General features: G+C 47.7%; 5 protein-coding genes across 5 annotated transcripts; 3 read left to right on the top strand and 2 right to left on the bottom strand.

The window, feature by feature from the left end:
* The first annotated feature begins 427 nt into the window (after positions 1-427).
* BDW43DRAFT_264709 (uncharacterized protein) lies at positions 428-2180 on the top strand. Its single transcript, XM_032040696.1, has one exon. It carries the CDS (start codon positions 972-974, stop codon positions 1278-1280), a length of 309 nt encoding a protein of 102 aa, XP_031903967.1. The 5' UTR covers positions 428-971; the 3' UTR covers positions 1281-2180.
* An 804-nt stretch (positions 2181-2984) lies between these two features.
* BDW43DRAFT_264708 (uncharacterized protein) lies at positions 2985-4041 on the bottom strand (the record flags this gene model as incomplete). The annotated part of the gene is made up of 1 exon (XM_032040695.1): positions 2985-4041. The coding sequence occupies one exon, from the start codon at positions 4036-4038 to the stop codon at positions 3823-3825; it is 216 nt and encodes a 71-aa protein (XP_031903966.1). The 3' UTR covers positions 2985-3822.
* A 1152-nt stretch (positions 4042-5193) lies between these two features.
* BDW43DRAFT_264705 (uncharacterized protein) lies at positions 5194-5920 on the top strand (the record flags this gene model as incomplete). The annotated part of the gene is made up of 1 exon (XM_032040694.1): positions 5194-5920. A coding segment is annotated over one exon (261 nt), but the record flags the coding sequence as incomplete, so codon positions are not given.
* A 3870-nt stretch (positions 5921-9790) lies between these two features.
* Positions 9791-11595, bottom strand: BDW43DRAFT_200679 (NAD(P)/FAD-dependent oxidoreductase). Its single transcript, XM_032039136.1, has 3 exons — positions 11123-11595; positions 10106-11065; positions 9791-10040 (listed from the first exon to the last, which is right to left on the bottom strand). The coding sequence occupies exons 1-3, from the start codon at positions 11406-11408 to the stop codon at positions 9892-9894; spliced, it is 1395 nt and encodes a 464-aa protein (XP_031903964.1). The 5' UTR covers positions 11409-11595; the 3' UTR covers positions 9791-9891.
* Positions 11596-12009: 414 nt separating this feature from the next.
* On the top strand, positions 12010-13691 carry BDW43DRAFT_307410 (major facilitator superfamily domain-containing protein; the record flags this gene model as incomplete). The annotated part of the gene is made up of 4 exons (XM_032046245.1): positions 12010-12130; positions 12183-12273; positions 12325-12548; positions 12598-13691. The coding sequence occupies 4 exons, from the start codon at positions 12010-12012 to the stop codon at positions 13689-13691; spliced, it is 1530 nt and encodes a 509-aa protein (XP_031903963.1).
* Between the last annotated feature and the right edge of the window lie 573 nt (positions 13692-14264).

Below are 14264 nucleotides of genomic sequence, written 5' to 3'. Positions count from 1 at the left end.
CTTAGGGATATTACACTGTCACTGGGTTTGCGTGCTTATAAATAGCCCCTTGCTCCCTCATCCCCCCTCCTCTTCTTCCTCAGCCTCATCATATATAATCATAACTAGTATCCCACCTACTACTCTACTGTCGATGGTTAATGTATATCCACTTCTTCTTATAACCATTCCCTGTACTTGACACCACAGTTATGGGGGTACGCTCTCTTGCGTGATCGAACGTGCAGGTGAGATGACAAGCTCATATCATCACTACACGATTTACAAACCGCGAGCCTTTTTGTTGGGATTTTCTGTTATATTTAATGTCTTCGATGTAATCCTTTCAAGACAGCTCTTATCGACCAAGTTAACGCTAAGCCATGTCATATCAACTTCTTCAAGCAGATGTCTTACGATTATCGACAGGCGAGGTCGGATCTACCTTCTGCCAGGGACCTTCTACTATCTTCTCCCAGGACTGAGTATTGTTGGACCTCTGACTAAGCAAACTGGCTGGCTCCATTGCGCTGGACCTGAATTTCGAAAGAGAGCATCATAGGAAACCCGAGCAAATAGTGTCCATCCGCATTCGCCCCGACGCTGAAGCTTCGGATGACAAGTGAAACTTTGTGTCATTCTCCGGAGCGCACAGCAGACAAGCTAACTGATGGTACAAACGTTGGTTTGACCCTAGGAAGCTCAACGACTTCTTCTATTGGACAGTATTGATAGAGTACGGCAAAGCCGCGGCGGAACAACAAGAGGAATGCGCTACTGCATGCAATACATGGAAGGATCAAACAACGAGTCTGGGAATAGAGTCCGTTCAAAAAAGCCCGAGAGTGTGTTGACAATATTATCTGGCCTCGACGCATAGAACTACAGCACATTTAACTCCTCGCTGTCGACGATGTGCTCAGTGAGCACGACTCACGACTGTTGGGAAGGGGCTTCTTTTGTACGGTAGTGAGGCCCATGGCGGTGGATGCATGACTCTGTCGTTATGTCAGGCGAGTTCCTTTTTGCCTGCTTACGGTGTAGCTGTGTCATCTCTGGCTTTATCACCTGGAGAATATGCTCGTCCGATCTTACAGCCCAGCGATATTCACTATAACACCTTTGTGTCAGGCCAAAAACGGCGACGATTGCTCGGGTTTAGGATAGTACGTGAATGGTTGAGCGGGGCTTTGCTATTGCGGTATCGCTCTTTCCTCACCATCGTCAATATATATAAAACCTCAGTCGGCCGGGCGATGACGGGGGAGGTAAAAATCACAAATGTTGAGAGACTCTACTAATCAGCACCCAAGCGCAATGTTGTTCCATATAGGGAAGTGGAGAGGCTGCAAAGGCTCCTTACGACTACCGTTTCTGTGTCCTTTCTGTCGACGGCGTCGACATTCTCGATGACTAACTGTATCCGCTCTGCCACTAATAAATAAGGCCATCATCCTCCGATATCATTGCCTCTATGTCCTTGCTTTTGCCATGTGCCAGCACAGACCATGTGGCATCAAAACTCATAATATATCGGTAAATTTCGATACTTATCTACCAACCTGTTGTGTGACTGCTCGAATAAACTATATTGGCAAGTCCGAACGGTGAGGGCTTACGTTGAGCCGCCAGATATGTCGCCCCTCATAGTATATAGTATTAGGGTCGTTTTGGAAGTGGAGAGAATGGTGGGACGTCCAGTGACTGCTCGGAACATACCCTGTTCTTCGCAGACCGACGACTGTGGACCGGAGGTGGAAACCATCTTTGGCCGCTGATCAAGGTATATATATCTACGCACCCTGCTTATTGGCCAACCCTAAGAAAACAGTTAGATTCACCTTATCATGAATTGACGGAAGCCTCTCCGTAAATCGATGGCGCTCGAGCAGACGATGTCCGTGGCAAACCGTCTAGACATTTTCTTTTGCCCGGACGGATTGTTCGATTCCATTTCATATCTGTCCGAGCTGCATTTGATCATGATGGGTCGTATTCCATTGCATTGCACGGTGGGCTACTGTGCTGACCTTCAACTATGCCATTGGAAGCTTTCAGCAGGCCGGAAGGAGTTTGTCTACGCCCCATCTGACCCGGTACTCATGCCATGGCCTGTTCGTCGTAGGTGCTGCCGTCGTTCCCAGGGTGGGGGAGATATGCGCTCATCTGCGGATTTCATTTGGCACAGTCCACTACATTAGCGACCAAATATGGATTGTGACTAGCAGTCATAAAGGCGGCGGGTTGGGTGGGGGGAATACATGATCGTCATCTCCGAACGTCGAACAAAGGGGCAAGAGATCTTATAGAGACCCTTTATGGAAAGAATTGGAGAGATGAAACCCTCCATCCAAAAGAGGCACTCGTAGCGTTTGCACCCATTGTTACAGGACGATACGTGACTGGCAACTGCAATGGACCGGGCTGAAGTATCACTCTACACAATAAACTTTTACTTTCCACTCTACCGCTTCCCAATATTGCAGCCTCATCGTCTCACAAGGCCTTGGAGGTGCTGATGACAATCAAAAGGGTGCGAACCACGGGCAAACGCTGGCCCATGGTAGGGACATCATATCCTTTGTACACCGATGGTGATGGTGTCACAGTCGACTTTTGAGTCACCTTGGGGGTCGGGTGATTGTGGACACTGCCACATCAGATGAAAAGATCCATGAGTAAGAGATGATGGCAGTTGCACTACAGAGACCATTCTCAGGGTGATACTGAACTAGCGAGTAGATATGGCGCCGTTCCGAGGTATTTTGCTCCAGTAGGATGCATGGATAATCCTCCGAACAGAGACCGTCACAGAACGCTTTCTCAAAAGCTTACCCACATCCAGCCCACGTTGAATGTGTGAGGGCGGAACAGTTTTGGCTGCGAAAGAAGAAGACAAGCCCATGGTGGTTGGATTTCCAAGCTTATATCAGGTCCTAAACCCAATCCGAATCTAGTAACGAAGTATAGATGTAACAGTCGTCTGCCGATGAAGACTTAGATTCTTTCACTTCCCGCAATTTCATCGGACAAAGGCAAGAGAAAGGTCGAAAGAGTTCTGTCTCAACCTCGTTTACTTCGGCCTCAAATCAGGTATGACTGCAGGACGTACGGAAGCAATTGTGAGTTACGTTAAAACCCAACCGTACCTACCTACGCCAGCAGTGATGACAGTGTGGTCGTAATGTGTCAGCTACCAGTATCTGCTTATCAATCAGGAGGAAGAAGAGTATGACAGATCGTTTCACCCCGACCCCATCATTCTAAACCATCTGTAACCACAAGCAGAAGATCTGCCTTCTTCGACAGTGTGAATCGTGGCAGGGCAATATACGACATGCCTGCAATACGGCTTATGGCTCTCCCAGTCTTCTGCTAGGATACTCATAAAAGCCTATCATCGCGAGCGCCAACAATTAGGCTTCCGCTCGACCCGCTGAAATTCCGGCTGACGTGTGGTTCACGCACCGTTCGTGCGCGAATCCCGTGGTGCTGCTAGACTCTCCACCCTGGACAGGCTAGCAACCTCTGTCTGGTCGCGAGCGCCGACTTATCGGCGAGCCGATTATATATATAGTCGGTCCGCTTTTGTAGGTTCCGCAATCCCGGTCAATTGGTTGTACGTGTCGATGTCCGCGAGACTGTCCTTGTGACAAGAACGTGGCCTTGGTTTGTCCGTTTTGGCTTTCCCTGAGGATCCCGGCGACCCTATTGTCACCAACTCCCGCCCCCGTTATGGGGGTAATGTTCTCCTATAGCCATTCGACATTAAAAAGTTCGATGACAGCGAATATATGGCTTGTGCGGTCGAGCATCTGGAACTTTCTCTTGAGTCGCGCGAGTTCAATATGTGAGAAGGGTCTGGGTCACAGCCTCCTCGCGGCAAGGAGTGTAGTGCATGTCGCGATCCCAGTGCCTCCCTGGCATTCGCTGACTGCATCTCTGGTGGCCTTCGTCAGAAGTACGATACCTGCCTATTCTACGGACACAGGGACTGCGTGTTTGAGCGCCGCTAGTGTCTCGCAGCATGCCAAGCCACGTATACCGTTTAACTGCCATAGGTGTCTTGTCTTCTGGTGATTGCTCCATATTGTTCCACAGGGGCGCTTTGAATGAAAAAAGAGGGATCTGGCATACTGTTCGTAGCGTCTACATTAACAGTCGTTTAGATCATATTTCCAACTACTATCGTCTCTGCAAATGCAGTCTCTTCTGCTGCATGGCGTAAGCCTGCTCAGCGCAGGTGCCTATGCAGAAGCTCTGCTTGTATGCCTGGCAATCTTAGAGATGCGTTTGACGAACTCAGAAGTTCACACGATCCTCGTTTTCCGAACTAATACCACAAACAACTGATGCAATTATGAGGGTATGACACCTATGTATAGTTTATATCACCAATTCTCATGCAGAATATCCGGCAAACAATACCGGTCATTTCCCATCTCCAAAAATAGTGCCCAAGCGGCCAGACGGGGGTTTTTTCAGTGAGGGTTAAGGGATTGGAATAGGCCTTTGATTGCGGAATGGTCGGTATAAACTGTAAATGCATTGCCGTCCAACTAGTGCCGCAGCTTCATGATCGCCAGACTAGAGCGGCAACCTCCAGCTCAGTGGGCCAAAAGGATCTCTCCGCTGTGATTAGTCGACGGGACAAGAATAGGATTGGCCGTTCTTTGCCTTCGAAATCAACTTGATGAAGAGCAATGCCAAAGCCGAATTCCTTCGATCCATCTACATAGAGAAGGAATGGTTTAGAATAATCAGGCAAAACCCTTCGTGGCGCTGTAGCCAAGGCATTCTTCAAGGCATCCCAAGCATCTCGACAATCCTGATCAAAGGCACTGGCAAAAGTGGTATTCAAGGCGTACGTACTGCGCTTAGAGCCCTTGGTAGGAGCGCCCTTAAGGTGAGTTTTCAGGATCTCAAGCGGCTCGGCGATGTACGAATATCCAAGGCAATTTCCGTCGGTAATAACTGAAAAGCCCGAGACCAGTTTCCAGCTCCGATAGGGTATTTGGATAATCAAGACCCTTGATTACTTGGATCTTTCTTCATCCGTTGCCAGAAAAACAATGGGATAATCTGTCACATGACCAGGTTTTCCCTCTCCACATATATTTACTAGGTCTTACCGACCTTCCTTCTTACGAATATACATATGATACTGAGATTCCTTACAGAATGGTAGCATGCTTAGCATCACCAGTCAGGTTGTATAGATCTGATCTCCTTCCAAGCCGTATAGGTTCTGAAGGCCCTTTTACTGTTGACATCCGTATAGGAAGTCTATCTGTTCAACGACCTCATTTAAGTTTAGTCGACATTTGCAAGACGTCATTCCATTGCTACATATATACTGAAATCACCCATGATGACACCGCGTCCTATATACCTCCTTGCATTCCGGACCTCCCATCCCTACGAGCCCGTTTTACTATCTGGGTTCCCTCAGAAGAAAGTCCGGACGCAGGAAGCAAAAACGTCAGTTCCTTTTGTATTTAACATTGCCTAGATAGAGAACCAGCCGCTGGAACTTCCAAAAGATGACGTTGCTAAACTGAGACACCGAGATGAAGTTTCGCTCTCGCGCGGTGCCTCCATCCTCCTATCATGTCGTATGTTTTTTTTTCCCCCTCTGCCTGGAACGATGCTCGTTCCCCATCAGCCTTCGCAGCCCACCGGCGTTTGCTGATGTCGGAGATCCCATCTCAGCTGAAGCCTGTGCTTTGGTCCGAGTCCTGGACAAAAGTCGGACGCTGAACGGGTGGACGGATCACCGTGGGCAAGTGAGAGAGAAATCGGGGGCCTATATTTACCAGTATCCGCGGGCAAAATAAGAATCGGCTTCTATGCCGGTTCCTGCCCGAATTTCCTTAATGACAACTGGTGCCTGCTAACATGCATAATCAAAGGGGACCTGTGTTTCATCACTCTCTATCGAGAGCCGCATGAGTGATTTCCCAATGAAAGCAAAACAAGTGAAAGTCGGACCGATTGTCTTCTCATGGAAGCAAGCGTCAAATTGCTTTTGCTCAAGTCTAATCGGGCTCCCGCCTTCTGTTCATCTAATCCAGGCCTGCGTTCTTTTTGGGGCTGTATGGGTATGCACGCGGGAAGCCGGATGATGCATTCATATCTCTGTTAAGGCTCCATTCAGAACAGTCTGTGCAGTGTGGACCCAACGACATCCCGATAATAATACAAATGGCAAATTGCGAGTATCAGGCTGAGATCAAGGCACTTTAATCTTGCCAAGACTTGGACTTTTTTCGACCTTTTCAAGCGCCACCACAAACTACCCCTTCGACAGTCCATGCCAATATGGAAATCCGCGCCAAGTACACACATCGTTTGGCGGGTGCAGACATTCATGCCTACAGGAGGGTCCAAGGTTTACCACTGGGTTCAAACAAGCTGTCACAAAAGAAGAGGATTTTGAGGAAACCGTGCCCTGGATGATATAACAGATAGATGATACCTCGCGAGATTCTATAGATGACGATTCGAAGTTGTGGACCATTCATCGGTTCTCCCAGATTATGAAACGGGTTTAGGTGGTGGCTCAGCCACTGTGGGTGATAATTCAAATCACCAAGAGCTTCCTTACCTGACCTCATGACCTGCCATGTCTTCTGCTCTGACGTTCTTTATAGCTTCATCTCTTTACCTTCGTTTTGTGGTATTTGAGGGTACTGGAAGGAGGCATAGCAAGTGTATATTCTATCCAGTACAGGAGCCAACGTATGGTTGTTAAGGGGAAGAGGCCCGTGGGTACCGGGGCCAGGAAGGCAATAGTCAGGACCCGTTGGGTAGAGAAGGAATGGGCCTGGGGTTCTGAACAACAGGAGCAATTCGACTTTATAAAAAACGCTATAGTAACGAATGCCTGTTGCGGGGCTGACTATGAACTGCAGTTCCATTTGGCTACTGATGCGTCCGCCTCTGGTATTGGAGGGGTGCTGTTCCAGCTGGCCGACACCTCACCTGGGACTGAAGATGGTCCAACAACCCGCACCAAGGAAAGAATAATTATGTTTCTCTTGTTCAGACTAAATAATGTGGAGACCAGATACTCGAACCCAGAAAGGGAATGCCTTACAGTTGTCCGGTGTCTGGCAGATGCCCGGTGGATCATTGCTGGAAGCAAGCACCCTACATTTACCTATACCGACCATATAGTCCTAAAGTCCATCCTAGTCAACGGGTCAAATAACCAGCGAATATAACAATGGAAAAATCGTCTTGGGGAATATGACTTTATTGTCTGCCATCGGTCCAATACAGATAACATGATGGGTATTGCAGATAGGCTTAGTCAAATGCCTTCCCAGTACCAAATGAATGCTACTGCAGAAGATAATCTGGGTTCCCTGGCTGCTGCGGTGATATCTCACAAACACTGAATACCGCTTGCTTCCCTGACTAATCAGGATCGGAAATACGTCAAATCTCCAATGTACCAAGGTATTGTCAAGTACCTGAAGGGAGACATGCCCTATATATCTGGGCTATCTAAACATAAAAGAAAGGCCTTAAAACAGAAAGACAATAGATATAAGTTAATAGATAACCATGAGAGACTTCTAATATAGCAGGAGAGAAATAGACTATGGAACCGATATATTATAGAAGATGAAATTACCCACATACTGCCGGTCTTCTATAAGGATCATGGTCACTACACTGACAGTATCACCCTTGACTCTATTATCAGGAAGATATACTGGCCAAATTGAGCCCGGGACACGAGGTATTATTGCTTGACATGCAAGATATGCCAAATATTTGCCTGAAAGAACTTATCCAATGCTTATCTCAGGTCACAGCAGTTTGAACCGATGGCCATGATAGAAATAGATTTTACAGATTCCATAAATCCACTGTGCGGATCTACCGGCTAGCAATATATTCTGGTCTGTATTGACTACTTTATCCAGTTCATTTAGATTCACCCTTGTGTACGGGCAAGGAAAGAGAATATCATATATATATTAGAGTAATGACTATCCCCTGTAATCAGGTGGCCTGCTAATATATTTAGTAACAATGGTCCTCACTTTACCGGTCATAAAATGGCCGAGATATTTAGAATGAGAGGTGTTTCTTATATTACTGCCCCAATATCATATCCTAAGTCAGTAGGAATGATTGGGAGGGCAGTACAGATAATCTTATTAGTACTAAGAAAGACATGCTACAACAATCCATCTAATACTGTGTAATAGAGACTTGTTATTGAAGACCAAATACCCTCAGTCAACAGCCGGTTAATCCAAGTCTACAGGTATACTCCCGCGGAGCTGTTGATAGGGTTCAACCCCTAAAGAAGACACTATGATATAGCACCAATACCATGTATAGACAAACCACTGGATCAATGGGGGGAGGCTATGACTGATAGAGTTAACCTAATAGGATGGACTTGACCTCTGCACACCTGACCCAGTTGTACTATATGCTTCAGACTGAAAGGAGGCAACTGACTATTGAGGCGTTGGCTATCAGTAATGCCGCTGCCGAGGAAAGGACTCGAGAATAATCTGGGTCTATCAGTTGGCAAATCCCTAAAGAAGGGTACTTGGTTCTGGTCCGTAACTTCCAGTGTGACAAGGCTCATAGGCGGAAGCTAGATGCTTGATGGCTTGGGCCTAGAAAGATAATCAGTGTAAGGCTAAATAAACGTGCTGTCATGGTGGAAGAGCTATATCAACGGGGACAACAAGGTGGTCCAAAGAAATATTATGTGGATAATGTCAGAATCTATCATATTCGGAGATTCGATCTATTCCAACGGGCGGATGGTACAGTTGCCCAGACGCCTGCCTTATGGACCGACCGATCCCTGATGGTTATGCCTGGATTCCCTGGGCAAAGGGTTGTCTTTATTTGACATTAAAAAGTTAAAAAGCTGAATTGAAACCAAATTAATGTGGCGTTGTTTTATGGGTATAGTATACTGCTTCTATACATATTGCTTCTATCTATTACTCTCTTTGTCAATGTTGTCCATGTTGTCCCTTTTTTTTTATCGTTTTGCGTCATTGCCTTGTCTGTATCAACGGGACTTTGACGTTTGTTCTGCCGGGAATCTGCTTGGAGGTTGGTGCCTAGGCCTAAGGCTACTACGCGTCCCAAATAGGGTAGTGCTATACTGAATATCATTATTCCCGTCAGGGATTGTATTAATTATGGGGGCTATTGCACAGAGTACAAGTCATCAAGCTTCTGCCAAAGCTACCGGTAAAGTCTACATTGCTCGCCCACTCAGCAGCAACTTGAGCATCCCTGGTGCTTCTAATTCCCCTCATATCCTGCCGGATACCATACGGATCTTCGACATTAGCTATGCCTGCAAAAACACTTCCTCCTTCTGACCTGACGTCCCTAATTATCTGCTGAGGTCTATCATGGTGTGCCTTTTCTAGCAAGCCTTTGTACATATCTCATTGCCGTTGAATTGGGTCCTTGAGCACGTTGAGCTCTCAATAAGCTCGGCCTGTCGCTCTCCTCTTCCTCTTCCTCACAGTTAATTTACTGGGCGTTATAGCTGATGGAGAGTTCTCGCAGTAGGTTTCCGACCTCCGGAATCTGGACCTGAGTGTCGTTTAAGTGGTGCGTAATGTGGTTTGCAATGCCTCCCCGTCGCCCTACACAGTGGACGTATCACGTGCCTGGATAATTCGAGGCCAGACAAAGGTTTTACATATCCCAGCTGACTACAGAGAAGGTGAATTTATAATTCAATGCAATGTCCTGGTTATACGGAGTAAAACAGGGAGGCTTTCAATTTTTAAATTTGATCCCAACACTGGCATGACGTGCTGTTGAGAGTTCTGGTATATGATGGAGTTTGCCTTCAGAACATGGCATATTCCCTTTTAAGGGTAGAAAGATACGCAATGGTTCATAACCTCACCACACAGATGGTACAGCCTTCGCTGAGAACCTGGAAAGTCTCTCCTCACTGAATTTGAAACATTCAGGCAGGCCAGTACTGCTCCAACTGCTACCAAGTATTAACTTCGCAACGCCTGGCGCACACGTAAATATACGTGCCATTCCTATCGTATATCAGTGAACACTCGACCTACAATTCATGTCCTCTCTAAGAAGAGTTAAGACTAACCATGTCCATTAAATCCAGCACATATATACTGGCCCGGTAACGATTCAATTGCTCCCACGAATGGCACAGAATCAGTCGTCATGGCAATGATCCCAGTCCAAGCGTGATCCAGACCCTCGCCATGCATGGCATGCTCGCTATCAAATTCAGGAAAGATCTTGTTAAAGCTTCGCAAAGCATCCTGGACTATTTCATCGTTGTAGCTTGTATCATCTGTGCTGTAAATTCCGGTCCGTGTTGCATCACTAAGGGTCGGGTTAGATCGTGACACTCCGAGCACTAATGTTCCATCGCTCTGCCGTTGAATCAAGGAGTAGAAGTGGTGGAGACTGTAGCGCAATGAGAAGGTTTTCTGAAGGATATTCACCCCTGAAAATGAAGGTGTAGGAATCAAACTGTGAGCCTGCGCGCGGTTCGGCTGGATGTAAGGCTCCAAATGCGGTAACAATAGCGCAGCATGAGCATTTGTACAATGGACTACCTTGGCTGCCGTCACGACTCCTCGTGGTGTATGCACATCCCAAAATTCCGATTCAGACTCGTTGCAGTTTATTTCTGTAGCAGGACAAAACGTGAACAGTCTTCCGCCGCGTAATACGACGGATTGGAGAAGAAAATGTGCCAGCTTCGCCGGGTGACTTGATCCAGCCGGCCATTCATATGCTGTGATGGCTCCCTTCACATTTGTCTTCTTCTGTGCCTCTTGCCCTTCGTAGACCTTAATGTGTGAGACATCGCCTCCTGCCTTTTTGTATGCTTCTAGGCTTTCAGCTTCGTACGATGCGAACTCAGGAGTCATGCATACATCGAACGTTGTAGTTAGGTTAAAGTCGCACTGGACTCCGTGCTTCTTGGCGAACTGGTCTACCTTTTGAAGAACGACGCGCTCGTTGGCTATTATTTCCAGGGCTTGCTCTTCTCCGTGGACCTTTGCATAGGCGCTAAATCCCCGGAATGCATCTAGACAACGTCAGAGGTTGAACTATCAGTAGATCTGTGAAGGTGATAAACGCCTACCTGGTCGCACGTGCCCAGCGTTTCGAGAACTTGCACCACTCGCTGCCTCCCGTGCTTCGAGAATAATGATATCCTCTCCTTTGGCGCCAGCTTCAATAAGCTCGAATGCTGTAAGTCCGCCTGATATGCCGGAGCCAATGACGACATATTTCGACCTTGTTGGAACAGGTGTATTGCGGTTTGCGTGTAACAGAGGAAAGGCGCGGGTATTGCGCTGCCAGAAACTCAAACAGGGGGTCTTGTTGGGAAGACTTCTGCTAGAGCCATTGTGAGATGGCTCAGACATGCCTGCGACTTAGTGAAAAAGGACAATGCTAAGAAAATATAAAATGCTTGCAATTTCCTTAGCCAAGGTTAGCCCTGCCCCATTCGCATAGGGCACCTAGGCAGTGGATATATAAAACCTCCAAAGTGTACGTCCGTTGAATTCTCTGATAACCATCAATACTTAGCCGGTGACAACGGGAGTCAGAGGTCCGTACGTAATAAGATAATAGCCTTCTATCGCTTGTCCACCTGGGACAAATGTGAGGTTCCGGTGTCGGCTATCGCCTCGAGCTGCCGTGATAAAGCTGATCAAGCGGGGTATGGTATCGCTTGGCTATGGAATCCTTCCGATGGGGTATGCGGAGAGCAGCGCCATCATTGGTGATTCTCGCCGGGCTCTTATCAAGTTGGGGTCTCTTTTCTCCACAAGGTCTCAAGTCACCTGTACAATTTTAACGGCATTTCTACGACGCAAGGAGCAGGGGTGAAGATAGGAGTGGGATCATCGTATCGTGGCGGCACCACGTGGACTACGAGGACCAAACGGGATAAATTGAGGACCGGCTCTCTTTGAAGTCTTTAGTTTGCTTTGTCTTTCCTTTGTCACTTTGAGAGTTGAAATGGTATCCTTTAAACTTGGTCTCACGGCATTGGCGAGGCATCATGAACGCTCCTCAGATGAGAAGGCCCTCGTTCGACGGCTGGATATATTTCTGCTGACATTTGGTTGTCTCTCCCAGGGTAGGTGGTATATAAATAATCCAAGGGAAACAAACACTAACTCAACCGGCAGTGATCAAATATCTGGATCAGCAGAACATCAACAATGCCTATGTTTCTGGCATGAAGGAAGACTTGAATCTTCTCGGGAACGAGCTGAATCTGTGAGGGGAATACGCCACCATGATCTTGTTACAGTTAGCTAACTTGTCTAGCTTCACGACATATTTTAATGCCGCCTACTGCGTTATGCTAATCCCCTCCCAGGTCATCTTGACCTACGTCCGACCGAGTCTCTGGCTTCCTGGTCTGGAGATTGCCTGGGGTGTTTTAACCGGACTGATCGCTATGACCAAAAATGCAAAACAAATATACGTTCTACGAGTCTTTCTCGGGCTCTGCGAAAGTAGCGCATGGCCTGGGATGATTACCTTATTCAGTAGGTCCCTCCATTTGCTATTTTCATGAACGTCGATATGCAATTGTAGGCGAAAGCCAACAGGTTATAGTGTATTGGTACACCCCAACCGAACTCGCGAAACGCATGGGATTCTACCACTCGTGTCAAGCCGCTGGGCAGATGATGTCCGGTGCGTTACAAACTGCCATCACAAACACCATGGAAGGGCATCATGGACTAGCAGGGTGGCGTTGGCTATTCGTTGTCAACGCGATCATCACCGTGGTGTGGGGGTTCCTAGGGTTTTTCATGATCCCCGATCTCCCCAACAAACCAAACCCCCGTGCATACTGGTTCAAGAAAGTGCACGCGGAACTTTCCATGGAGCGACTCGCGCGCAACGGCCGCGCGGAGCCGAAGAAAATGACCTGGGCGGGCGTTAAGCGCACATTCTCGGGCTGGGTAGTCTACTTCGTCGCGATACTATACATCGCAACCGTCCTGGGGACCTACGGCTACGTCTACTTTTCGCTGTTCCTGAAGTCCCTCACTCGACCAGATGGCCGTCCCAGATGGAGCGTGTCGCAGGTGAACGCGATCCCGATCGGCGGTTCTGCCATTAACATGGTCTTCGTGTGGGTGTGGGCGTTACTGTCTGACTTCTTCGAGACGCGATGGACACTCATCGTCCTGCAGGGGGTCATCGGGATCATCCCGTGTATCATCATGAGCGTCTGGACTCGACATCCAGATTCGGCTCCAGTCTCCGCCGCGTACGCGTCGTATTTTATCGCTCACATTTGTCTTGGTACTGCGCCGCTCATCTTCGCCTGGCTGGCGGACCTCATCCCGCAGGATCCTGAGGCGCGCACGCTCATCGTTGGTGTCGCAGTCGCCGGATACTATGCTATCTCGGCGTGGTCGCAGGTTCTGGTCTGGCCGGCCTCTCAGGCGCCGTATTATAAGTATGGCTGGCAGAGTGCCCTTGCGTTACTGGTCCTCGTTATTGTCATGACATGTATCCTGCGGTTGATCGATGTGCGATACTTGTTGCCGAAGCGTGTGGCTTTTCAGAATGCCCTAGATGCCGAGACCATGGCAGGTGCCGCTGTGAAGAATGACGAGGAGCGGTCAAGGGATGCGAACCCGGACTGGAAGACGCCGAAGGCGACGGTGGACTAGTAAACACCAGATACGCGGTCGTACGGTTATAAAACGAATAATAAATATACATATTTAACCTCTCTTCTTCACCACGCGAGATGCTTATAAAAATATTCGCCCTAGGCATTTCCTAATTGAGACCATATCCCATGACGTCACGTGTCTTCTCATAGCCACAAGAAGAACTTAGAAACACGTCCCCATTTCGTTCTTACATCTACCTATCCAATTGAGATCATATTAAAATCAATTAGTTCTCACAAAGAGACCCCTGATCGGCAACCAGAAGCGGATTGAATCGACACCCAATCGTGCGATCTATTGCCGCGCAACCCACATTAAAACCCAATAAACCCTCAGAAAGGAAGTGATTTACCACCTCCCCGACATATAATAAGCTCCACAGCAGAACAACGACAACCCATCAGCAGAATTAACTATTATGTCTATCCCAGCCACCAAATAAAATCTAATCCTTCCCGCAAATGAGGTAACGAAGGACGCTCCCTTGCATTGCACTAGCCCGTCTAGATTGAAACTGTGACTGTTTGCGCTGGCTGGTGATTTTTAATGATTCCATAGCATTTTCTG

The sequence above is a fragment of the Aspergillus alliaceus genome, assembly GCF_009176365.1.
Source record: "Aspergillus alliaceus strain CBS 536.65 unplaced genomic scaffold BDW43scaffold_6, whole genome shotgun sequence".
Taxonomy (NCBI): domain Eukaryota; kingdom Fungi; phylum Ascomycota; class Eurotiomycetes; order Eurotiales; family Aspergillaceae; genus Aspergillus; species Aspergillus alliaceus.
Note: the sequence above shows the minus strand (reverse complement) of the source record. Positions and strands in the feature narration are given on the sequence as shown.